Source organism: Clarias gariepinus, chromosome 26 (assembly GCF_024256425.1).
Source record: "Clarias gariepinus isolate MV-2021 ecotype Netherlands chromosome 26, CGAR_prim_01v2, whole genome shotgun sequence".
Classification (NCBI taxonomy): domain Eukaryota; kingdom Metazoa; phylum Chordata; class Actinopteri; order Siluriformes; family Clariidae; genus Clarias; species Clarias gariepinus.
In genome coordinates, this window is record NC_071125.1 from 9,822,117 (window position 1) to 9,846,902 (window position 24,786).

The 24,786-nt window shown below is 38.8% G+C and overlaps 1 protein-coding gene across 2 annotated transcripts in view; it reads right to left on the reverse strand.

Moving 5' to 3' along the window:
- megf8 (multiple EGF-like-domains 8) overlaps positions 1-24,786 on the reverse strand; it is a 52,664-nt gene that overhangs the window by 11,884 nt on the left and 15,994 nt on the right. For both annotated transcript variants that reach the window (XR_008356427.1, XM_053487654.1), the window contains exons 12-39: positions 24,507-24,608; positions 24,239-24,386; positions 23,826-23,989; positions 22,603-22,806; positions 21,708-21,911; positions 21,216-21,458; positions 20,638-20,756; positions 20,080-20,211; positions 19,507-19,620; positions 19,022-19,105; positions 15,318-15,563; positions 13,450-13,634; positions 13,144-13,357; positions 12,807-13,047; positions 12,588-12,720; positions 12,214-12,467; positions 11,211-11,321; positions 10,803-10,921; positions 9,893-10,130; positions 9,637-9,808; positions 9,375-9,538; positions 9,137-9,272; positions 7,931-8,162; positions 7,652-7,778; positions 7,010-7,220; positions 6,016-6,230; positions 2,353-2,548; positions 1,874-2,042 (exon numbers count right to left, since the gene is read on the reverse strand). Coding sequence is in view for 1 of the 2 variants with exons in the window: in XM_053487654.1 (XP_053343629.1) it covers positions 1,874-2,042; positions 2,353-2,548; positions 6,016-6,230; positions 7,010-7,220; positions 7,652-7,778; positions 7,931-8,162; positions 9,137-9,272; positions 9,375-9,538; positions 9,637-9,808; positions 9,893-10,130; positions 10,803-10,921; positions 11,211-11,321; positions 12,214-12,467; positions 12,588-12,720; positions 12,807-13,047; positions 13,144-13,357; positions 13,450-13,634; positions 15,318-15,563; positions 19,022-19,105; positions 19,507-19,620; positions 20,080-20,211; positions 20,638-20,756; positions 21,216-21,458; positions 21,708-21,911; positions 22,603-22,806; positions 23,826-23,989; positions 24,239-24,386; positions 24,507-24,608 (4,877 nt within the window). In the remaining variant the exon portion in view is untranslated. The remainder of the gene's footprint in view (positions 1-1,873; positions 2,043-2,352; positions 2,549-6,015; positions 6,231-7,009; positions 7,221-7,651; positions 7,779-7,930; positions 8,163-9,136; positions 9,273-9,374; positions 9,539-9,636; positions 9,809-9,892; positions 10,131-10,802; positions 10,922-11,210; positions 11,322-12,213; positions 12,468-12,587; positions 12,721-12,806; positions 13,048-13,143; positions 13,358-13,449; positions 13,635-15,317; positions 15,564-19,021; positions 19,106-19,506; positions 19,621-20,079; positions 20,212-20,637; positions 20,757-21,215; positions 21,459-21,707; positions 21,912-22,602; positions 22,807-23,825; positions 23,990-24,238; positions 24,387-24,506; positions 24,609-24,786) is intronic.

The following is a 24,786-nucleotide window of genomic DNA, read 5'->3' on the forward strand; positions in this document are numbered from 1 at the left end:
ACCTTTCTGAAGCAGAGTAATAGCTTTGCCATGACCAAAGGATATGCCCTCTGATATTGCTGTTTAAGAAATTAAAAGCTCCTCACTTTATCATTTAGGTTTAAATAACTTTTATAACTTTTTAACTTTTAACTAAACCATATTAATTACTTCACTATTCAATGGATAATTATAAGCTCCTTACTACTTGCTTAGTTAAATTCAGGTGGTGACTTTTTTGGAGAGGCAGTGTATGTCTCATATACTTCTGCACTGTTCACTAATAAGCATAGCTTTGAGTAGTTCTGCACAATTAATTTTTTAAAATCTAAATCGTGATCTGGACCTGTGCAATTATCTAATCGCAAAAGACTGCAATTTATTACAAGTGTATGCATAGTTAGGAATTTATGTAGTTTGTCAATAATTAAAGTAGTCGAGGTGCTCAACCAATAGTGGCAAACATTCTGTTAATGTGATCATTTGTGCCATTATTTGCTGTTAGCCTGACTAAATATGCTTCAATACTAAATGGCACATTAAAATTTTGCATATCGTAGTTTAAATTGCAATCTCAATATGCGTCAAAATAATCACAATGCGATTTCTTTTATAAAATCATGAAACCATAGTTTTAAGATGAAGAATCACTGTTCAATCAAAAATGTATTCTGTGTTATACTTAAAAGAAAAAGTATAATGTACAGTGGAACCTTGGATGACGAGCATAATTCATTCTGAAAGCAGGGTTAAATTTCAAAACATTTGTAAACCAAAGTGAATTTTCCAATAAGAAATAATGGAAACTCAAATTGTTTGTTCCACAGCCCCAAACAATAAATACATAAAAATAATTAATACAAAATAAACAAAATAACAAGTAAAAAGAAAAAAATTAACCTGCACTTTACCTTTGAAAAAGTAAAAATAAATCCAGACAGATAAGTGTTTCTGTTTATGCGCACAGGCGCTGAGTGTGTGTGTGTGTGTGTGTGTGTGTGTGTGTATAAAGCTAAAGCAAAAGGAGAGGAGGAATCAGCCCCTCCCCTCTCCCTCTTCTCATCCTACAGAGTAAACATTCCCCCTCTCTTATTTGAGTTTTACACACACACACACACACACACACACACACATTAACCGAAAGACTGTTTTATAAAAAAAAAATAGCAAGGAACATCGCTAATAACACTTGCGTGAACGTAATCACTGCTGTAAAGTAAAAATAAAACAAATTAACCTGCACTTTACCTTTGAAAAGAATCGCAACATCGAAGTGTTTCTGTGTAGAGCAGAGTGTGTGTGTGTGTGTGTGTGTGTGTGTGTGTGTGTGTGTGTGAGTGTAAAGAGGCCCGGTGTCCAATGACGTGTGCACACATAACGGCAGGCTGATAGAGAGAGGAAAAAAAATGGATCTTTAACCTCTGAAATGAGCGCACACATGTGTTATAATAAAAAGCGCACACATGTGTTATAATAAACAGTTAATGTGCGCTGTACACACACGCATACAAACACAAAGTAAAAGATGCTTTACGTGCACACACGTGGTCATAGTGTTATGGTTAACAGTACCCGCATGCACGGATGTTGATTATACCAGTAAGAGACGAGCACTAAGACCCAGCAGGGAAGACGATTACCCACAATTCCGCAGCACAAGGGAGAGAAAAACCTTTGGCTCAGGTGTTATCACGTGACCCTAGTCACCAAAACAAGAAGCGCATGCGTGATGCATGATACTCAGTACTCGTAACCCAAGACTTGTTCGTTTTTCAAGTCAAAATTAATTAAAAATCTTGCAAACCGCGTTACTCGCAACACGAGATTCCACTGTACAGTATATTACCAAAACACACAAATACATAAATTCAGTAACCTAAGCCTTTGAGTTTACCTGCTGAGTATGTAGCCCTTTCTGCAGGTGCAGTGGTAGCCATCAGGTAGGTCATGGCAGTCCTGGGTAACATTGCAACGATGATGCCCGTTGGCACATTCATCCTCTTCAGGACAGTGTAGGAATGACCAGCTGCTGTTCCATGAGGGACAGAGAGATTCACTGACACCTACAAGAGGGGTTTAAAAGGAGCCTTGATGGTGAAAAAATTAGGTAGGGGAATACTGTGTAGTTTCTTCTATTTCTTTCTCTACTTAAGGTGACTTCCTTTCCAGGCACATCATTCATATAAAAAAAGATTTATATAAATAAAAGTTTTATAATAAAATAAAAAATTTAAATGTTTAGAAAATGTGTATACAAAATTGTAATCCTTATTTTATTTAGCACTTTAAGACATGCAGTAAGATGTCAGAAAGAAAGAACTTTAGTGCCAGTATAAATAAAACAACATGAGTATTGTAGAGAATGATACATACCATCCAACCCTCCTTGCAGGCAGTGTCCTGCACCATTATCGCCACGGGTGGCACACCACCCACACTGTGGCCGGGCAATGCACTGGGAGCACTGGGTAAGCTGGGAGCACTGAGGAGAGCAGGAGTCTCCACCTGAGAGCAGGCGACCACACTGACCAGCTTCACAGCGCAATGGAACAAATGAAGGGCTCATACACTAAAACAGAAAAGGGAAGGAAGAAAAATGATTGTAATAAAAAAAAAAATTAAGCTAATCCTCTAATCCATGCACCTACATCCCCAAAACCGAAAATAATTTTAAAAAGCTGATTAAAGACATATTTATTTCTGCTTTGATCCATTATTTTAGTGTGTCATAAGCTTAAGTACAGCAACTTAATTGGCTCTTTCTAAAAAGAAATTCGGCTGAAACTGCCAGAAGAGAAAAACAAACAAACAAACAAAAAAGAAAAAATATGGATCTCCACAGGTCTGCTTCCTCATGGAGTGCAATTTCCAAACAACTGAAGTTTCCACAACCATCAGGGGAACATTTATTGGGACCACAAATACAATGCATTGTTCAGGAACTGAGCAAAAAATAACTCCCAGTGATTGATGAATTTTGTTTCGAAAGCTTTATTAGACTCCTAATAAAACAACAAAGGAACTGATGGTTGAGAAATGAAGTATGGGGTGGTAGCATCATTCTCTGGGTGTTTTTGCTGAAAAAAGATACTATGAAAATACAGTGGGGCAAAAAAGTATTTAGTCAGCCAACAATTGTGCAAGTTCCCCCACTTAAAAACATGAGAGAGAGGTCTGTATTTTTTATCATAGGTATACCTTAAGAAAATAAGAAAAAAATTGTAGGATTTTTAAAGAATTTATTTGCAAATTATGGTAGAAAGTAAGTATTTGGTCAATAACAATATTTCATCTCAATACTTTGTTATACAGTGAAACCTCGGATTACGCGTTTTGCGAGTGTTCCGCAAGATGAGCAAATATTTTAAATAAATTTTGACTTGAAAAACGAGCAAGTCTTAGTTTACGAGCACCGAATATCATGTATCACGCATGCGCTTCTTGTTTTGACGCAGAGCCTTACGTGATCACAACTGAGCCAACGTTTTTTTTTCTCTCTTGCGCTCCGGAATTGTGGTTAAATCGCCTCTCCTGCTGGGTCTTAGTGCACGTCTGTCACTCGTATAATCAACATCTGTAAACGTGTGTACTGTTTACTCTAACACTGTGACCAGGTGAGTGTGTAAACATTTTATTTTGTGTTTGTAAACGCATGTGTACTGTTTTTTATAACACACGTGTGCGTGCATGTAAAGCAAAAGAATGTCTCATTACATGTTAAAAATAAATTCAAATTTCATTAGCGATGTTCCTTGCTAATTTTTCAGACAAAACAGTCTCCCGTTAATGTGAATTTATGCGAAATTTAAATAAGAAAGGTTCACTCTGTAATAAAAGTTTATTAGAAGGTAAAAATCCATTTTCTCCCTCGGCTTCTCTTTTGTGTGTGTGCGCGTAATTCGACACCGTGCCAGTTCACACACTCTCTCTCGGGACAGGAGGGCTTCTCACTCACACACACCGCCTGCGCGCATAAACAGAAACACTTATCTGTCGGGATTTATTGGGCTGTGGAACGAATAATTTGAGTTTACATTATTTCTTATGGGAAAATGAAATTTGGTTTATGAGTGTTTTGAAATATGAGCCCGCTTCCGGAACGAATTTGCTGGTAATCTGAGGTTCCACTGTATACCCTTTGTTGGCAATGACAGAGGTCAAATGTTTTCTGTAAGTCTTCACAAGGTTTTCACACACTGGTTGCTGGTATTTTGGCCCATTCTTCCATGGAGATCTCCTCTGGAGCAGTGATATTTTGGGGCAACACGAACTTTCAACTCCCTCCAAAGATTTTCTATAGGGTTGAGATCTGGAGCTTAAAATGCTTCTTATGAAGCCACTCCTTCGTTGCCCGGGCAGTGTGTTTGGGATTATTGTCATGCTGAAAGACCCAGCCACATTTCATCTTCAATGCCCTTGCTGATGGTTGAGTTTTTACCAAAAAGTTCTATTTGGGTTTCATCTGACCATATGACATTCTCCCAATCCTCTTCTGGATCATCCAAATGCTCTCTAGCAAACTTCAGACAGGCCTGGACATGTACTGGCTTAAGCAGGGGGACATGTCTGGCATTGGAGGATTTGAGTCCCTGGTGGCACAGTGTGTTACTGATGCTAGCCTTTGTTACTTTGGTCCCAGCCCTCTGCAGGTCATTCACTAGGTCCCCCGTGTGGCTCTGGGAGTTTTGCTCACAATTCTTGTGATCTTTTTGACCCCACGGGGTGAGATCTTGCGTGGAGTCCCAGATCGAGGGAGATTATCAGAGTTCTTATATGTCTTCTATTTTCTAATAATTGCTCCCACAGTTGATTTTTTCACACCAAGCTGCTAACCTATCGCAGATTCAGTCTTCTGAGCCTGGTGCAAGTCTACAATTTTGTTTTCTGGTGTCCTTAGACAGCTCTTTGGTCTTGGCCATAGTAAAATTTGCAGTCTGACTGTTTGAGGTTGTGGACAGGGGTCTTTTATCCTGATAACGAGTTCAAACAGATGCCATTAATACAGATAACAAGTGGAGGACAGATGAGCCTCTTAAAGAAGAAGTTACAGGTCTGTGAGAGCTAGAAATTTTGCTTGTTTGTAGGTGCCAAATACTTTTTTACAGAGGAATTTACCAATTAATTCATTAAAAATTCTACAATTAGATTTTCTGTTGTTGTTTTTTTTTTTTCATTTTTTGTCTCTCATATTTGAGGTATTCCCATGATGAAAATTACAGGCCTCTCTCATCTTTTTAAGTAGGAGAACTTGCACAGTTAGTGGCTGACTAAATACTTTTTTGCCCCACTGTAGGTGACATCATGAGGAAGGATTTTATCCAGTAATATTAAATCTTCACCTTAAGACATCAGACAGAAAGTAAAAAAATTGGGTGCTACTGGGTCTCCAGGCAAGACAATGATCCTAGGCATCCAAACCCAAGTGACAGAATTTGTATTAAAAAAAAGAATAATAAAAAATTGACAAAGGCGACAAAGTGTCCGATGTTTTGGAGTGTTCATAGTCCTGACCAGAGTCCCATAGAAAATTGTCAACTGACCTAAAAAGTGTCACTGAGCATGAAGGACCACAAACTTGACTGAGTTACACCACTTCTATCATGTGTAATGAGCAAATTTTTCATGAGAATCATATCAAAGGTTACTCCATGCTTTTTAAATTAAGTGGAAAGCAATTAAATGTCAATGCCTACATACCCCTACAAAAAGTGACGAACGTGCTCATTTCACATTCTACCTGACTTATCCACCAGACATTTATTCATTTTGGTCTGACAAGCGCTGAAGAAGCAGAAAACTTAAAATTTTATGGTGTTGTAAATAATACAGCTAAACCAAACATGTTGGGACACTTTGGTGCATTAGTGAAGGATCATAGTGAATTGACTCTGTTCAAAAATATCAAATGACTGCCAAAGCACCATCAGAACTTTTGATAAAACAAAATAATTTCTATATAGTGACCTCTTGACACTCAGACCCGAGTGCAGCCACCTGGGAAATCAACTCATGTAGTAAATGCGAGTAGCTTCTCACCTGCTGCAGTGCCATGCTCCAAACACAGTGCTGCCAACCCCCATCTGAACCGTTGGAGCTGAGACACTGGCTGCAAGTCTGGATTTGGTGGCAGGGCTCAGGGCAGGGCATAGGTGGGGACGATTCCACTTGCATGGGTGATACATTAAGTAGCGCATAGCTAAAACACGTCCAGTCATATGTTGGGTGAACACTCAGAATGCGCCTGGTCTCCCCTGGGAAGAAGGACAAAAATAAATTAATTAATTAATAAAAAATAACAAAAACTATCAATTATTGTGATACATAAAATCAAGAAAAAAAATTACAAATCATATTACTTTTAAAATTATGTTACAATATAATAATTAAAATTTTGTAGTACAAAGATAAGGAAAAAATGAGACACAGTAATGCATTGCATGCACACTATACACAGTAATGCATCTTAGTGATATGTCAAAAAAAAAAAAAACTGTAACAGTAGTATGAATATCTTTTATTACATTGAACCATTAACGGATATTGAACCATAAATACAAACTATGGGATGAAAGCAAAACAGGACAAGAAAGATAAATAAATCAGCAATGAAGAGCATAATATATACACTTCATTACCAAAAGCATTCTCACATTGCCTTCATATGAATATGAACTTAATTAACATCCAACTCTTAATACATACGATTTAATATGATGTTGGCACACCCTTTGTAGCTATAACAGCTTTAACTCTTTCCACAAGGTTTAGGAGTCTTTATGGGAATTTTTTATTATTCTCCCAGAAGCGCATTGTCATATTACTTTTGGCAATATAGTGTAATAGCTATTTGGCTGCTGTAATGTGATTTTAGGTTTTAAATTTTGGCTATTGTTTACATTTATGTTTTGTGAAGCATAATGCAACAAACAAACAGAACACAAAATCTAAATAAATTGCATCTAAATGTGGAACAGTATATTTGACACCCCTGTGTTTGGCAACTTAATACAATTAGTGTATTTATACGCACCTGTCCGTTTAAACTGACGGGTCCACATACACTTTCCTGAAGCTGTGCACTTAGGGCAGTCAGATGCCTCACAGCTGGTTTCCGTGCAGTTGCTGGAGAGAAAAATCTCCCTTTGGTTTATTCTGCAGTCATGTTCTGACGTGCAACTTACAGAGCTGCTAATACATGCTCCCTCAGGACAGTTTGTGCACCACTTACACTGAAGAGTGTTCTAGGGATACAAAAGATTGAAAGTGATAATGTAAGGAAAAAATTTTAACATTTATGTAGGCCTGCGTAGTGCCATCTAAAAGTAATAAACAGGCAAGGGCAATTCTTCTGTTTTCACTATGCACTGGCGCAAAGAAAACATGCAACCAAATATTAAGTGTAAATAACTTTAATTTATCAGGACAATCTGTATCAGTATTTTTGCTAACCAAAATAGGTAGTCCACAATAAACAGCTGCACGTGAATAATATTAAATAAAAGACAATTTTCTGATCTGTTGTCTCATGTTCATCTTTTGTTCTTAAACTCAAATTTCCTTAGTTTCTAGCATAAATAAAAATATTTGTCCTTGCCTGTCCAATACTTTTAGAGAGGACTATATTTTGCGATGTAGAAAACTACCGAACTGCTGCGAGCCACACATCACTTACCTGTCCAGGGCTGGAAAATGTTTTGGGGTGTCGGGCCAGACATTCACTGCATGTTTTCAGCCTTCGACACTGATCAGGGACACGGGGAGTAGGAAAGCATGGGGAGTGACCAACATCACAGCCGATTCTGAAAAAAAGTTACATAATAAAATGAAGCTGAAGAAAAAGTAACTATTATTAAATTTTACAACACTAAAATATTAATTAAAACTTTTGACTCCTAGTGAGCCTTTTAATATTCATTCAAAATTTTCAACTACTCTGATCCTCAAGCTGTACCTCTCTCCTGTGTCTGAGGAAATACAGACATGCCTGCACCATACACAGCTGCCTGTGCTGTTGTTACAAGCCTCAAGTGTTGGCAGAAGAACACAGGGGTCAGATGGCACAGTGAGAGAGATCAAACGCCCCAGCATGACCCCATTAAAACCACCCGATAAGAACAGATGATTTCCCCAACTCGTCATCGCCAAGGATATGGAATGATTAACAGGTTCGCCGACTGACGATACTGCAGGAAGAACAAAAAATAAATAATTATCAGATTGATCAGTATGACAAGAATCATTTACATCCATCTGCAGCTAGGGTAGGGTACATCTGATGGCAAAAATATATTGAAGCCATTTACCATGTTTTACCAAGTGTTTAACCAAGTTTTAAGTGCACTTCAAAAGGGGGGCAGCCTTAGCATGTGACTGTGGGTTTCCTAAAGACACATTTGTGAGGTATCCTAAGGAAGTTATTCTACTGGATTCAGATCTTTTGACGTTCAAGGCAACTGAGAAACACTGTTGGTGAATGGTCACTGTCATGCTCATAAAACCAATTTAAAACAACTTTTACATTGTAACACGGTGTGTTAACAAGACTGACATGGAATGAAAAGATGCACATGGTCAGCAGCAAGGAAGGTTGGACTCATAAGTTGGTGCAGAATTCTAACCCTACTTATCTGTGTGCCTCAGCAAAAATGTGGATTCATCAGACTAGGCTACATTTTTCCAGTCTTAGACTGTCTGATTTTGGTGAGCCTGTGCCCACTGCAGTCTTACTGTTCTATTCTTAGTCTATTCTTGTACCCTCTGTGGTGTACAACTGTTTTATTCAATCCACAGTGTGTACAATCTTCTCACCACAATGGTTCAGAATAGTTATCTAAGTTATTGTAGCCTTTCTCACAACTTGATCAACAAAGCATTTCCATCCTTATATCTGCCCCTCACTGGATAGTTTTCCTTATTGCACAACTCTAAATAAACACTGTTATAAGAGAGATCAGTAGTTATAGAAATTTCTGCACCAGCCTGGCTGGCACCATTGTCTCATGCTCAAAATCAGAGATCACATTTTTCTCATACTGATACAACCTTCCTGTATCTGCATGATTTTATAACTACATGAATGAGCAAGTGCACATGGGGTTCCCAGTAACGTAATCAGTAAGCATATATGTATTACAGTTGTGTGTGTATATAGAATTACCTGGCTCTATCCATGTGTTGCAATTGATCTGATACACGTACACACTGTTGCTGTAATCTTCTGATCCTGTCCGCCCTCCAACAACAACCATGGTGTCTTTCAGTAATGCTGCTGCATGAAAAAAATGTGGGGGAGGCTGAAGAGAGAAAAGCACACTTAATAGACAGAAAAGTACCTTATTCCTAAATATAGCTAATGAAGGAAAAAAATGTATCTTTTGGCTTTTTTGTTTAATCACCTTGTTTCCCCGGGAGGGGACCAGTAAAGACCAGGTGAGGTTGGGGTAGTAAAGGGTATAGAGTTCTCCAGAAGGTTCTACTGCCTCTACATGGAAACGGTAACCTCCAAAAACATAAACAGCATCAGTCTGCTCATGATAGACTGCAGAATGTCCATAAAGACCTGTGACAAAATAATTTTATTGCAGATTAAAACTTCAAGATTCAAGACTACACAATTTCCGACATCTTCTCTTTCAGTATCTGGGGTCCAGATTTTACCTGTAGGTGGTGTACCAGTGTGTGGCAATGCAGTCCAGTTGCCAGACTGTGCATTAAACTCCAGTAAGTGGTGATTAAAACCATTTTCTTGAGAGTATCCTCCAATCAGAAGCACAGAGGACACTCTGCGCACTGTTAGTGTGTGTCCAGCCACAGGGGGCAGCACTGAACTCTGAAAACAAAAGTAATCACTTTATTATTTTTCTTTAATGTTGAAAAGCTGAAAAAAATTTAAAATATATCTAGTGTTTCATACCTTGTACTCTGTCCACGTCAAACTGCTAACATTAAGGCTCCATGTATCATTCAGAACACTGTTTCGTGTGACTCCGCCCACCACAAGCATTAAGTGATGACCTTCTGTCTGAGAACCAGACATAGGGTCATGCATGGCTACTACAACAGAGGCATGATGGTAGCGGGCTGAGGGGCTAGAACCTTCTTCTGCTGAACTGGTAAGCATCTGATTCCAGCGGCGCTCTTGAACAAAGTACCTAAGCCAATACAGGTTTTTAATAACACTTGTGTGAGCTATTGTTCAAATCAGGTTTATTTTAAAGTGTCAGCATTTATATAGAAACCTCCCACTCACAGGGTTTCTCAACAGAAACCTAAGGCTAATAATAATCACATTTCAAAAATGTGCTGTTTAACACAGAAAAATGTATAATGGTTGACGGGTAAAGCTTTTCATATTTGGCTGACATTCATGAACATGGGTGTCAAAGGGTGAGGAGGAGAGGAGCAGTAACAAGATAAGCCGTAAGGATACAGCGGTAAACAAATAACTGTTTAAAGTAGGAACTAACTTATTACATGGACCTTCCAAAACATTAAATGTAATAGGTGAAAGTGCAGTACAGGGTCTTATATTGCTAAATAAACAACTACAATCGAATATATACCTTTGAAATAATCATAGTAACTTCACCTATTCAATTCAATTCAGTTTTATGTGCATAGCATTTTAGCAATAGATATTGTCACAAAGCAACTTTACAGACGTATCCAAATTCCAGATATATACTGTATTAACAATTATAAATTTATCCCAAGCCATGCCACACCATTCTGTTGTTGATTATGTTTCTACCTCATCACACAAAATCACGTTTTACTCCTTATACACATCATATCGCAGTTGCATATCTTAAAGTTGTTGATACCTGTAAACATCTCCCAGAATTCCCTCCGTGAGCGAGAGACCACCATATAACCAGAGTGTGCCCTGGGGGCCAGAAACAAGTGAGTGTCCCATCCTCTGGAGAAACCTGTATGATGGATTCTGTGGTCATGAAGAAAAAGAAAAAATCATTTCAGTTTCATTAATGTTTTCTATAACATGCATCAACTTGCAAGAAAAAAACTGATAACAAAATCCATCAAATTATATTTACTTCACTTCAATTCAATTCAATTTACACTTTCTCTGTGTTTTACTAAAATTCAGGAATAAGTTTGCGGCTTAGCCTAAATATTGCAATGCACGTATGATGGAGTCAAAAATATGGCAAGAGAATATATCTGGTGTCACTTCATCTGTGCACAAAAAATGTTTGAGTAAGGTGTCTCACCGCTGTGAGTTGTGTATCCAGCAGATTCTCCCACACCAGGCTGTTTGCATCTGCGACAGTGGAGCAGTCAGATCCAGTCCAGCCGAGAGAGCAAACACACATTCCTAGAACCTGCAACAACATAAGATCACTTAAAATTATTATCAGCAATGCCCTGATGCTGAGCTGTGCCTCAAGAACACACTGACTATTCTTTGCAAAATCTGCAAATAGATTTACTTGTTTAAAGATTCTTCACTATTTAAAAGGGTTTAAAGTTTTCATGATTTTTAAGATTATAAGATTCTCTGCGACTTTGGCTTTAAGATGCATTGTACTTCTAATGTCACAGTGGCTTAGTGGTTAGCACTGTTTCCACAGTTTACACGGTTTTCATGTCCCACGTTGGGTCATGTGCATGGGGTTTTATGTTCTCCCCGTGCTTCGTGGGTTTCCTCCGGTTTCCTCCCACAGTCCAAAAACATTCAGATTAGGCTAATTGGCATTTACAATGGTCACCGCTGGCCTTCACAGTCCCTAGTTGGACTACAGAGGTTCCGTGATGGATGTACTTCTAATATCTTTTAAAAAATATCCAATAACTTAATTTACACATTTACATTTGCCTTCTATTCATGCACTATTCTTTAGTCACTGCCTTATCCTGGTTAAGGTCCTGAGCCACCTCTACAAGGACTAAGCACAAGCTATTAACTGATTCTGAACATCATAATATTGTTTTGCCTTTCATTCACATGTCCGCTCATCCCAAGGTTCCGCATGTTGTTAAGTACATTTTTTTATTTTTCTACATTATTATGTTAAAACTGTACCACTCTGACACTCCAAAATACACAGTGCTAATTAACACAGGATCAAAGTGATATCTACTGTTTTAAAGAAAACTGAAATCTATTAAAAGGGGTCACAACATCTTGTCACAATTCTTCCATGTATGAAACTCTACAAACACATCTGACTAATGGCTTCAGAAAAATCAGAAAAAAGGTTGCATTAATCTCACCGTGTTGCAGGTGCCTCGGCCCTCTCGGGCGCCGCAACCTCCTGAGCAGATGGGTCTATCACAGAGTGGCCCACCGTAACCACTGGGACACTCGCAGATACCATTGCGGCACTGAGCCAAGCCCTGGCATCCTGAAGATCCATCAATGGCCTCTTCAGATCCACTCTCAGTGCAACGCCGCACCCAGAAGGAGGCGTTAAAACCCTGAGGATGAGTCGAGGACACATTCGCCTCAAAGTACACAGAGATCACACCTGAAATAAAATGCGTATAATCATTTTTCTAGAGGAAACTAAATATTAAAGCAGTTTTAAAAGACAAAAATAAATCTTCGCTAAAAAGTTAAGGTATAAAAAAGTGTCAAAATTTATTACCAGATGTTGCTTCTACTGTGATTGGTTGATTACGAGTTGTGCCGCAAAAAGCTCCAATCAGGTTATGATCTGAGTGCATCACGCCGTCGCTGAGAAAACGTGGCAGACCATCGAATACGTACACGTACGAGTTCTGCACAATAATTAAAGAAGAAGAAAAAAATTGTTTAAAAATTCACATTATTTTAAAGGGAATAGTAATAATTTTAATGCACTTACTGTGCAATGTGTATATGAGTCTGGATGCAGAGTCAATGCAACAGGTGGGCACAACTGGCCTGGCAAGCATGGTGCCAGATCCTGAGAGACAGACAGAACCCACAGGCAGTGCGAGAGACCATCCTGGCCTCCTGCTGATCCATGCCAACCAAGAGAGGATGAGAGGGGCAGGAAAGGGGAAGATGATGAAGAAAGGACAACAGAGCGACCTTGACACTGTTTGAAACATGTGCCATTGTTCCTAAAAAAAATTGAAGATAAGATTTTAAATATGGCTTTAAATTAATTTGGATTAAATTTACTGCGCAGAAAATTCATTACAGTACTGGTGTCATACCGGGGGTCTCCATAGTAGCCAGGCAAGCAAAACTCGCAGTGTAGTCCTTGTGTATGGTGTGTACAGTAACACTGGCCCGTTTGATTGTGACAGAATCCCTGAAGTGGGTCACCATGTCCATTACACTCGCAGGGGACGCAGCCTTCACCGCCAGCCACTGCTGAACCAAAGCTACCAGGCCGACAGTGCTCACAGTGCGGCCCTGTTGTCCAATCTGGAAAAATAAAAAATAAAAAAACAATCAATGCACAGTGAAGGTACATAAATGTATGCAAATGTCATAAGTAAACTTAAGGCGGTATTTACTTTGGCATTGGTCGCAGATTCCTGGAGCCGTAATGCAGGTGCTGTGGAAGTTACAGCCGCAGTCGACGTCACACTCCACGCCACTAAGCACCAGAGTGGAAGGCTCTGAAGTCCAACCCAGAGAGCAAACGCACTCAAAGTGCGGATTGCCACTGCACTTGCCCTCACGACATTCATTATAACACCTAAGAAAAAAGAATAGAACCAAGCATACCCATAAACACAAGGAAATAGTAATTTCCTTATTATATCTTGAGTGGGTTTGGAACTATGACTACACACCACACTAGAACCATACTTGCCAGGATAACTAAACGCCTAACCATAACTGGCTAAACTAACTGGCTAGGCATAACTGGCTAATTCTCCTGTGTGGAAAAAAAAAGGACAGATGCATTTAATGGCATGGGTTTTGGGTAGATGTCTTGGACTAGGTCAAAAGGCAGCCTGTTGGGCACGAGAGAGCATCCTATGACCATAACCCATGCTCAAACGCATTTTACAACAGGCAGAAAAATCCCTAGCTATTAATGGGGTTTTCTCATAGCTGTGTGACTGGCATACGGTGTCTGAAGTGCAAAACAAAATAACAAAAACAAAGAAACAAAAAACAAAATAACAAAACCGAATATAATATAACAAATCAGAAAACACAACATATCCAGAAACAAAATACCAAATGAAAAATCACAATTCACTCAAACCAGAAAGGGTAGGTATAGCTTGCGAATTAAATTCTTATCGCTGATCGGATGAGACATCTGTCACTTAAGACATACAAGAAGTACTATCAAGTGAGGTCAGAATCATTTTTAAAGCACATTTAACACTTAGTTGACCAAAGTGCTGTATAATCCTAAAATACTGAAATGAATCCTTAAATAAAAATACATCTAAATGTCTGTGTGGCTCCAGTATATTTTAAATGACAGACGTGTTGTCCAATCAGCGGTAAGAATCAATAAGCCAAAAAAGGTACGTGTGGTTTGCGAATTACATCCTTACCGCTGACTGGACAAGACATCTGCCACTAAAGATCAGCGATAAGAATTTAATTTGCAAATTATACCTACCTTTTTCAGTTTGACGGAATTGTCGTTGTGTTTTCTCATTTGGTATTTTGTATCTGGATATGTCGTCGTGTTTTCCGATTTGTTATATTGTTTTCGTTATTGGTATTTTCTTGTTGGTGTTGTTACTTAGTTTTTAAATTTGTTATATTGTTTTCAGTTTTGTTATTTTGTTTTCTTTTTGTTTTTTTAATTTGTTATTGGTTTCAGTTTTGTTATTTTGCTTTTGCTTTCTCGGCCACCGTACTGACGAGTGTGAGATGCGGTCTCTAGAGTGTCAATCAGGCATCGTTGTCTCTAATTACTATTGTGTTCTGCCACAGAGAAGCCCTGGATCCAAATCATGATTCAAACCTATTGACGAGCCATTATACTATCATCAAATGGCATCAAGCTGGTCAGCTGATATCAGCAATGTCCGTCAAAATGTGTCCCTTAAGGCATATAAAGGAAATGGGAAAGGATAATGTTTGCACATATTTATTTACAAAACACCATGCATGAATATTAAAGCCTTAAATAAATCTTTCTACAACCCATCAATATTCAGCATATAGTCTGCTTTGTAGAAAAATAGAGCACTACTGAAGGAAACACCTAACACAGGGTAAATATAACTTCCTTATGAGGAAAATAATGATATAAAATAACCATTCTTAGCTTGTCTGCATTTAGAAAAAAAAAAAAAAGAAAAAAAAAGGGGGGGGGGGCTTCAAGGTCAAGCTGAAGAACAAAAAATACACAAAATACATAGCAGCGATATTCAAACAGACAGTAAGTAAAGTGATAACGACTTACGTCTGATTGCAGTAATGCTCTCCGTCTCCGGTGAAACCCCTCTCACAGTGGCACTCATAGGAGGTGGGTGTGTTCACGCATGTGGCCGAGGGATGGCAGGTGTGGAGGCCCAGCCTGCACTCTTCCACATCAGGGCACGATGCATAGGACCACACAGCCTCCCCATCAACTTCCACTCCTTCCATCTGGTCTATCTCCAGCTCTGGTTCCATCGGTCGTGGTGGAGAAAGGGTGCGTGGCTCAGGGCTAATAGCGAAAAGATAGTAGATGTTTTATTAGCACAGTGGAACCTCGGATTACGAGTAACGCGGTTTGCGAGTGTTCCGCAAGACGAGCAAAGATTATTTTATAAACAAAAACGAACAAGTCTTGGTTTATGAGTACCGAGTATCATGTATCACGCATGCGCTTCTTGTTTTCACAAGTAAGCCAATGTTTTTTCTTTCTCTTGCACTGTGGAATTGTGGGTAATCGTCTCTCCTGCTTAGTGCGCGACTCTCACTGGTATAATCAACATCCGTGTACGCGTGTATTGTTTACTACTGTAAAACATCTTTAATTTTGTGTTTGTAAGCATGTGTGTACAACATAAAGTAAAAAAAAGGCTCAGTAGAGAGGTAAAACACACACACGCCTCCTCTTGTCTTCATGCACACACTCGTCCTCCCCTCACTTTCACACACATACACACACTCTCTCTCTCTCTCTCTAATGGAAAGGTGCAGGTCTCAAAAGGTAAGATGCAGGTAAATTTTTTAATTTTTATGCGCTCACGCAAGTGTCATTAATGATGTTCCTTGTTAATTTTTTTGATGAAAAAGTCTTTCCGTTAATGTGTGTGTATATGTGTAAAACTCAAATAAGAGAAAAAGAAGGGTTACTGTGTAAGACAAGAAGAGGGAGAGGGGGTCTAATTCCCCCTCTCCTCTTACTTTAACTTTACACACACACACACACACACACAGTGCATGCACGCATAAACAAACACTTATCTGTCAGAATTTATAAATAAAAAAAAAATAAGGGTAAAGTGTATGTTAATTTGTTTTATTTTTACTTTATATTTTGTATTTATTATATTTATGTAATTATTTTTGGGGGCTGTGGAATGAATCATTTGAGTTTCAATTAATTCTTATGAGAAAATATGGTTTGGTTTACGAGTGTTTTGAAAAATAAGCCCGCTTCCTGAACGAATTATGCTCATAATCCAAGGTTCTACTGTATTTTAAAAGGTAAAATCCACTTTAACTGACTTGAATAGTAACACATATAGCATGTACCACTACTTGCACTAAACTATAAACCTTAAAACTTTTTCTTCTTCGCTTTTCAGGTGTTCTGCCTCCATCTAACCCTATCCTCTGCACTTTTTTCTCTCGCATCAACTACGTTCATGTCCTCCCTCATTACATCTATAAATCTCCTCTTTGGTCTTCTTCTAGACCTCCTGCCTGGCAGTTCCAACCTCAGCATCCTTCTACCAATATGCTCACAATCTCTCCTCTGAACATATCCAAACCACCTCAATCTGGTTTATCTTCAAAACATCTAACATGGGTTGTCCCTCTGATGGACTCATTCTTGATCCTATCTATCCTTGTCACTCCCAAAGAGAACCTCAACTTCTTCATCTCTGCTATACCTTCAACTATGCCTCCTGTCTTTTCTTCAGTGCCACTGTCTCTAAGCCAAAGAGCATCGCTGGTCTCACCACTGTCTTGTACACCTTTCCTTTCAATCTCGCTGATACTCTTATCGCACAACACACTCAACACTTTTCTCCACCCATTCCAACCTGCCTGCTCTTTACCTCCTTTCCACACACTCTGTTGCTCTGGACTGTTGACCCAAAATACTTAAAGTTCTTTACCTCTGCTCCCTGTAGCCTCACCATTCCACTTGGGTCCTTCTCATTCACACACTTGTGTTTGCTACTTCCTGCTCCACAACAGTCACCTTTTCTACTGTTTGTTCTCTTTCGTTTTCCTCATTCATCAACTCTTCAAAGTACTCCTGCCATCTTCCTATTACCCTCCTGGCACCTGTCAGTACAATTGTACTATCTATCTTTAATCACTCTAACATGCTGCACATCATTTCCATCTCTTTGCCTTGACAACCTGTACAGATGCACCTTTCCCTCCTTACTGTCCAACCTAGCATACAAGTCCTCATATGCTCTTTGTTTGGCCTTTGCCACCTTCACCTTAACCTTATACTGCATCTCCCTGTAACCCTGTCTACGTCTCTTCAGTCCTCTCAGTGTCCCACTTATTCCTAGCTAGTCTCTTGGACTTCCTTGTTTCACCACCAAGTCTCCTTGCCCACTTTTCCCATTCCTGACGATACACCATACACATATACACAAGTACCCTCCTATTGTCTCCATGATCACCTTAGCTGTAGTTGTCCAGTTAACTGGAAGCACCTCCTGACAACCCAGAGCCTGTCTCAACTCCTCTCTGAAAACTGCACTATAAACTTTAAATCTTATTAAACAATTTGCACTATTAATTTTACAAGGAATTTCACTTACACAATACTCTTTGTCCCATGTATGTAAACTCTTGCATTACACTATTATCTTGTATGAAGTCTCTTTACGATAACTGTAGGTCTTTGCTACTGTCTCAAAACAGCATCTGAGGTAAATCAAGGAAACTTAAATAAAATATAATATCTCTACAGTAATCCTTAGCCTCATCCAAGATGGTTTAAACTTCAGACGGTCAGTTTCCATTTTGATTAGCAACTGCCTACATTACATACAACACCATCTGACTAGCTGCTGATACCAACGTTAGCCGGATTTTGTTTTTGGTTTAAACTACCGTTCAAAAGTTTTAGAACACTTTCTAACCCCATGATGGTTCCTGATTTTTATTTCTTTCTACATAGTAAAGGAATGCTGAAGGCGTCCAAAAATGCATTAATCTCCTTTGAACATTTGATATTGAGATGTGTCTGCTACTGTACTTATGCTCTGTAAAGACTTCATAACGCCTCTAATCTGAGGTGCTGTTAATTGGTCATTTTTCAGGCTGATAACTCTAAATGAACTTTTTGTCTGCAGCAGAGGTAGGTTTTCGTCTCACCCTCCTGGGATGGCCTTCATAAGAGCCAGTTTCATTATGGTGCTTGACGGATTTTGCAAATGCACTTGACAATTCTGTTCTTGCAAAAACTATTACAGAAAAGATGACCTCCGTGTCTTAAAATAACAACTAACTGTTGTTTTTCTTGTTGTTATGTAATTACCTAATCCCATATGTGTTATTTTATAGTTTTAAAATCCCTAGTATTGTTGTAGAACGTGAAAAATAAATCACTAAATAAAAACCAAGAAATCTGCAAGTGTTCTAAAACTTTTGAACGATAGTGTACCTTCTATCTAGAGAGAAATGCAGCAGAGCGGATATGCCTTTAATCTGTTCATTTCTCTCAGCTCTATTACACTCTGGAACTACCTTTGCCATCTCGTCTGTTTTAACAATAGATTTCTCAATGAAAAAGTCTGAAACTGGTAGGAAATTAAACTACTGTTCTTAAGTATTAACAATGACTCTTACAATTGGTTTGTTTTGAAGTTTTTGACTTTAATAAAAGCCACTAAAACTGGCATAGCATTTTCCCCTTGACATTAGCATGGCAGACGAACAAATTCACTGACAGGAGGAAACAGAACTGTGTTATAGCATTACCTTGAGGCCTTTACTTCAGCAACAGCAATAGTGCAGTTAGTCACAGATGAGTCAATTATTCCTCCCCAGTCTCCTTTTAGACACCTGACGAAAAAAGAGAGATTAAAGAAAATAAAGCAAATTGAAAAAGGCAGACCAAAGTGGACACGTAATGATTACCTATTTCTAATAAAAGTATACTTCTTTAAATCCATCCCCAGCTGCGATATCATATCTAACAAATCATGACCAAATTAACCACAAGAACTGGCACTGTGGTTGCATTCACTTCCACTTAAATGAGTACATTTTGAGGATTCATTTCAAGTCTGCTGGTTTCAGTGTGTTGATTTACTGTTACTTTCATTTAACATGTTGAAAGGATGAAGCAGTTTAACACTTTATTTCCAATAACAAAACCTCTTAGGATTCAGCTGAAACCCTTATGAAGAAGTGCAAGAGTTATTGTAGAAAACATTTTTAAAGTTATTGAAAATGTGTCCTACCTGCCAAATGTGGGATTGCTGTAATCCCCGCACCAGCCACATTGAAATGTCTGCAGGCATTCTGTACACGTGGCTAAAGAAGAGCACTGCTTACACTGGGGAACCGAGTGCACACTATAAGCCATAAAGGAAAATAATGAAACTTAATCATTTTGATTTACAGTACACAAACCACAAATACATTTTACACTACAAACAAAGTCAGTTGATTGCCATAAGATTTTAAGAAAATATTTACATTAAATTGTACAAACAATACATGAAGACTAATTAATGAACCCTGTAAGCAATTTTAGATCAGTTTAAAAGCACCCTGGACCCCAGACTAGTCTCCAGATATTAGCTATCCTGTATAAACAAACCAAAAAGCCTTCTTTAGTAACATCTTTATAGTTTTAAAGGCAGATGTACAGTACAATAAAGATGTGATTGATGTGTAGCCTTTTAGCTTTAATTCAATCTGGGATTAGCCTCTTGAAAAATGGCCTACAGTATCACTACTAATTAGAAACTATTGCAAAATGAATCAATAAATACATATTTTTTCAAAAGTATTAATTTGCCGACCCTTACCTGTCATACCAGTCTCTGCACTCTCCGTATGGGAACTTGGTGAGATAAGCAGCAAAGTAAAAGCAGGTCTGAGCTGACTCGCACCATGCACACTGGCTAGAGTTGGACAGACACTCCCCACAGGTTGTCCTCCTTTTACAGATAGGAAAGAGGAAACATTTAAAAATGTAACGGTTTATAGCCATGTGGCCCTTCATATAAGTGGAACTATAACTATTAATAAAACAGTCCATGGTACATGCCACTACACATTTAGGAATTAATCTGCCTTTTTTGGTGTAAACGCTAGGTGAAAATGGAACAATAATTGATTTCAATGTCATTTTTATTCTATGTTACAATGTATTTTCGATTATACATATATAGAACTTAAAGGGACACAAAAAAAGACTTTTTAAATTTGTTTTAACTTTTTGAAGATGCATAAGTCTGATATTTTCTGAGACATTGCTGTAACAAGACAGTAACAGAAGAATGGATTATCTGTGGATAAGGTTACATGGTGGCATCACAGCAGTATAGGGAAAAAATCAATTAACATGATGAATTCTTACTCACTGGTTACAGACTTTAGGACACTCCAATGGATCACGAATAGAGCCTTCCAGTCTCCCTCGACGACTGCATAAGTAATCCCCCTTCTTACTGGAGTTGATTTGCCATTCACAGTAAGAATCCTATAAAGAAACAAAACAAAAAATGTAAAATTAATTTTAAAAAATGTATTAATTACATACACATTATATACATACACACACAAACACACATGCACTGTATATACATACTACACTGTCAATATACGACAAGTTTGTGGACCCCTGAACATTAAACCTGTAAGGGCTTCTTCCACAAATCATAAAATTTAAGTCACACAACTGAACAGCATGGATTTTTATGCTGCAGCATTAATTTTCTTCACTGAAACCAAGGGGCTGTACAAAGTACTTGCACAGAGCACTGACCTCAACCTCACTAAGCACTTTGAGATGAACTGAAATGCCAACATCAGTGCATTTCCCTCAGTAAAACTCTTGTGACTGAAGGAGGATAAAATATAAAGTGGAGTGTTTAACAAGAACATGTGATGACAATCCTTTGCCCCCAAAAACTCTGAGCTAAATACTATAGCGCCTTACCTGAGTGCAGGCCCTGCAATCTCTGTACTCCTCACACAGTGTGCAGTGCTGTGGGCTGAGCAACAGATGGTGCTCTTCTCCTTGTGGCTCTAGGCAACGCTCATGGCTGACATTGGAGCGCAGCATGCAGACGTTTGTAGTGGGGCACCAGCCGCAGGACTGATCGGACAGGCAGGCTAAACAAGAGTGGTATGCTGAACATGAACCTGAGCGATATGGCTCCAAGAACAGAAACGAGATCTCCTGATGAAGAACAAAAGAAAATGGATAAGTGGGTTATGAGTCAAGGCAACTGGACTGAAAATACCACAATGTTTAAAAACGCTTTGCTACTCCCTTGCTACTACTACTACTACTACATATTATAATACGTAGATTATTGGAAAAATTTTAATGACGTTTTTTTAAATTTACTTTCACTTCTTATGTAGTAACTTTCTCAATTTCTCAAAAAAAACCCTAAATCATCATCATTCCAGAGTCAGCCCTTACACTTCCTCCAGGTATGGCAGTTCGGTTCCAGGTAAGAGCCATCTCACTTGTCTGGCCTGAGGTAGAACTGTTCAGGTAGCCCTCTGCCTGCACCAGATAACGATTCCCCCGAGTGAGATTCTGAAACAGACGAGAACCATCCGGACGGGACAGTAGACGGCTCTCCTTTTCCTCTTGAGCTGACCAGCGCCCAAGTACATCAGTCTGTGTGGACAAGAGATTGTAAAAAAATTACCAAGGTTATGAAGTTTTGAAACTTATACCTCTATATTTTCCCACAAAAATACAGGACAAATGTTTGGGTTAGGACAGATACTAACAGTTACATACATGAGTACAAAATTTGTCAAATGCTTATACGAAAGTGTGTTAAAAGTTATCCGCACTAAAGATATATACTAAAGCTACTTTTCAGTGCTTTCGGTTCACTGTCTCCCCAGTCATTTTTGAGCAGTTGTGAACATGTTACATTGGTTCACTTAACTGCGCTGCAAGCCAATGCCTGACTTTTTAATTTGTGATTTAACTTGTAATTCGTGATTTTTTTAATTTTATTCTTAAAAGCCAGTATTGGAACATTATCAGGAAATGGGTTAAACAAGCAACAGTACTCATTACAGTGAGATGCTCATTGAAGAGCCTCAACTTCGGATTAAATGCAGAGGACAGTTATTCAAGGGCGTTGTGATCTTGCATGACAATGCACATCTACACACTTCTGCCCACATTGTGGACACTCTGCAAAAACTTCATCTGTCTTACCTAAAAGTGAATTAAATTCTAGAGCCAGGGCGTGCATCATTTTTGACTCACTCTAGTACTAAAGGTATAAAATATATGCTAGTGGACTTAAAATCAACACCGGTGCAAACATCAGAACATATTATTTTCTTACCAGTTGAACTGAGTTGGGCCCTGCAGCCATCTTCACTGTGAAGTGAAACTTCTGAATCCTGGCCCACATGGCCACAGTCTCTTGCGGAGGAGTGGCGGGAGGTGGAGCTCCTAACAGAGGGTGAATAAAACCGCGAAACTGCAGAGTAACGTCCATCTCCGTGGATGGGTTGAGTATTATGGAAGCACTTCTTAGAATGGACACCTTCAAAGGAAACAAGGAAGTAGACAAGAAGATTTAAATCAAAAGGAATTAAATAAATTCACAGTAAAACCTTGGATTGCGAGTAACTTGGTCTGTGAGTGTTTTGCAAGACGAACAAAAAGTTTAAATAAATTTTGAACAAACACTTAAAATTGAAAGACGAGTAGTACGCATTCATTGTCTGCCAGGTATCACATGATCACATCTAAGCCTATGGTTATTCTCCCTCTCGCGCTGTGATATTGTGAGTAATCGTCTGCCATGCTAGGTCTCCGTGCACGTGCAGCAATAGTAAAGTCAACATCTGTGTGTGCATACACAGTTTACTAAAAAGTTGTAAGGTGTGTGCACGCGTAAAGCATTTAAAGTCACATTTCTGCAAAAACCTCAAAAGAAGTCAAAAGCAAGTGTTATTAGAGAGGTTCCTTGTTAACAGCACACCAAAAGAAAAAGATTCCAGTGAGCCAGCAGAAAGCAATCATTCTGTTATAGTGTGTGTGTGTGCAGATAAAAGTTGTCCTATATCATAATCCCCCCCCTCTTCCCCTCCCTCCTCTCCAGAGGGGATGTTCATTTGTTTTATTTTTACTTTATATATTGTATTAATCATTTTATATGGATATTTCTGGGTTATTGAACAAATTATCTGAGTTTCCATTATTTTGGAAATGTGCTTTGATATACGGGTGTTTTGGAATACAAGCACATTTCCAGACACTGTCTCTGTCCCTGTGATTCATACACAGTACGATATGCAGTAAAATTCTTTTTTTCGTGACCTTAAAAAATCATAAGAAATAAATTATGGAATAGAATAAGAATAAAATATAAAAAAACTATTGACAAATTTATAATAGACAAATTACTTGTAGAAAAATGTATTATAGACAAATTATGCTTGCAATCCAAGGTTTAACTGTACTGCAGAAAACTAAGAAGTTTCAAGACATGGCTCCAGTGTGACTGCTTAACTTTACTTATATGCAAGTCAGAGTTTAGAGTGTTAAGTCCTGACATACCTTGTCCGGTTGCGAGTGGTTGCGCGGGTGCTGAAAGGTGAGCAGGTGCAGTCCTGGGACATAGTTCTCGGTGCGACAGTAGGGGAGGGAAGTCAGGAAACTCGTCCGCTCCCCCCACCAGCCGTACGCCCCCGAGATCTGGTCCACGCGGCATGCACTACGCTCTGTGAGGGGTCAGAATTCGGTTGTTACACAAGACTCTGTGACTATTAAATAACCTGACACATAAGCCTATATACAGGAACAAAAAAAAACACGAAAACCAAACTACACCCACAGAAATAACAACAAGTCAGTATTTCACAGACACAGGAAATTAGAAGTGTCATGAGATATTGATTTGCTACATTAACTGTGGTGCACATTGTGTATTAATTCCTCACTCCTTCTGCTCTCTTTTTCTATATTCCTACCTGAGACCGGTAAACATGAATCATTCTGGACACACCAGCCAAAATCCCCGGGGGCACGAGGAAGCGACTTGGGTACGCCACTGAATACTAGACATGACTGGCAGTCTGAAAGGAAGCGTGCCAGACCCAAACAGCCGGTGCTGCCACACTGTGGGCATACAAAAACATAATACAGGCATTTTTGAATAATAAACTCATCATGAGAAACTCTGCTGGAAAAAAAACTAAGGAAAAAATTTAAAAAGCAAGTGGGTACTAAATATATTACCGGATTAGTTGGCTGGTATTCCCGACAGCGACCCTCACACCAGCTGCATTCTGGGTTTTTTAGACACATTCTCTCATCTGGGGCCTCGGCACATAGAGCATCCTGACACAACAGGAACACAGAGAAAGAGAGAGAGAGCGAGAGAAAAAGAGGGAGAGAGAGAGAGAGAGAGAGAGAGAGAGAGAGAAAGAGAGAGAGAGAGAGAGAGAGAGAGGGAGAGAAAGAGAGGATGGGAAATGATGTCTAAGAAGGCAGACAGGGTGAATATTACAAGCATAAG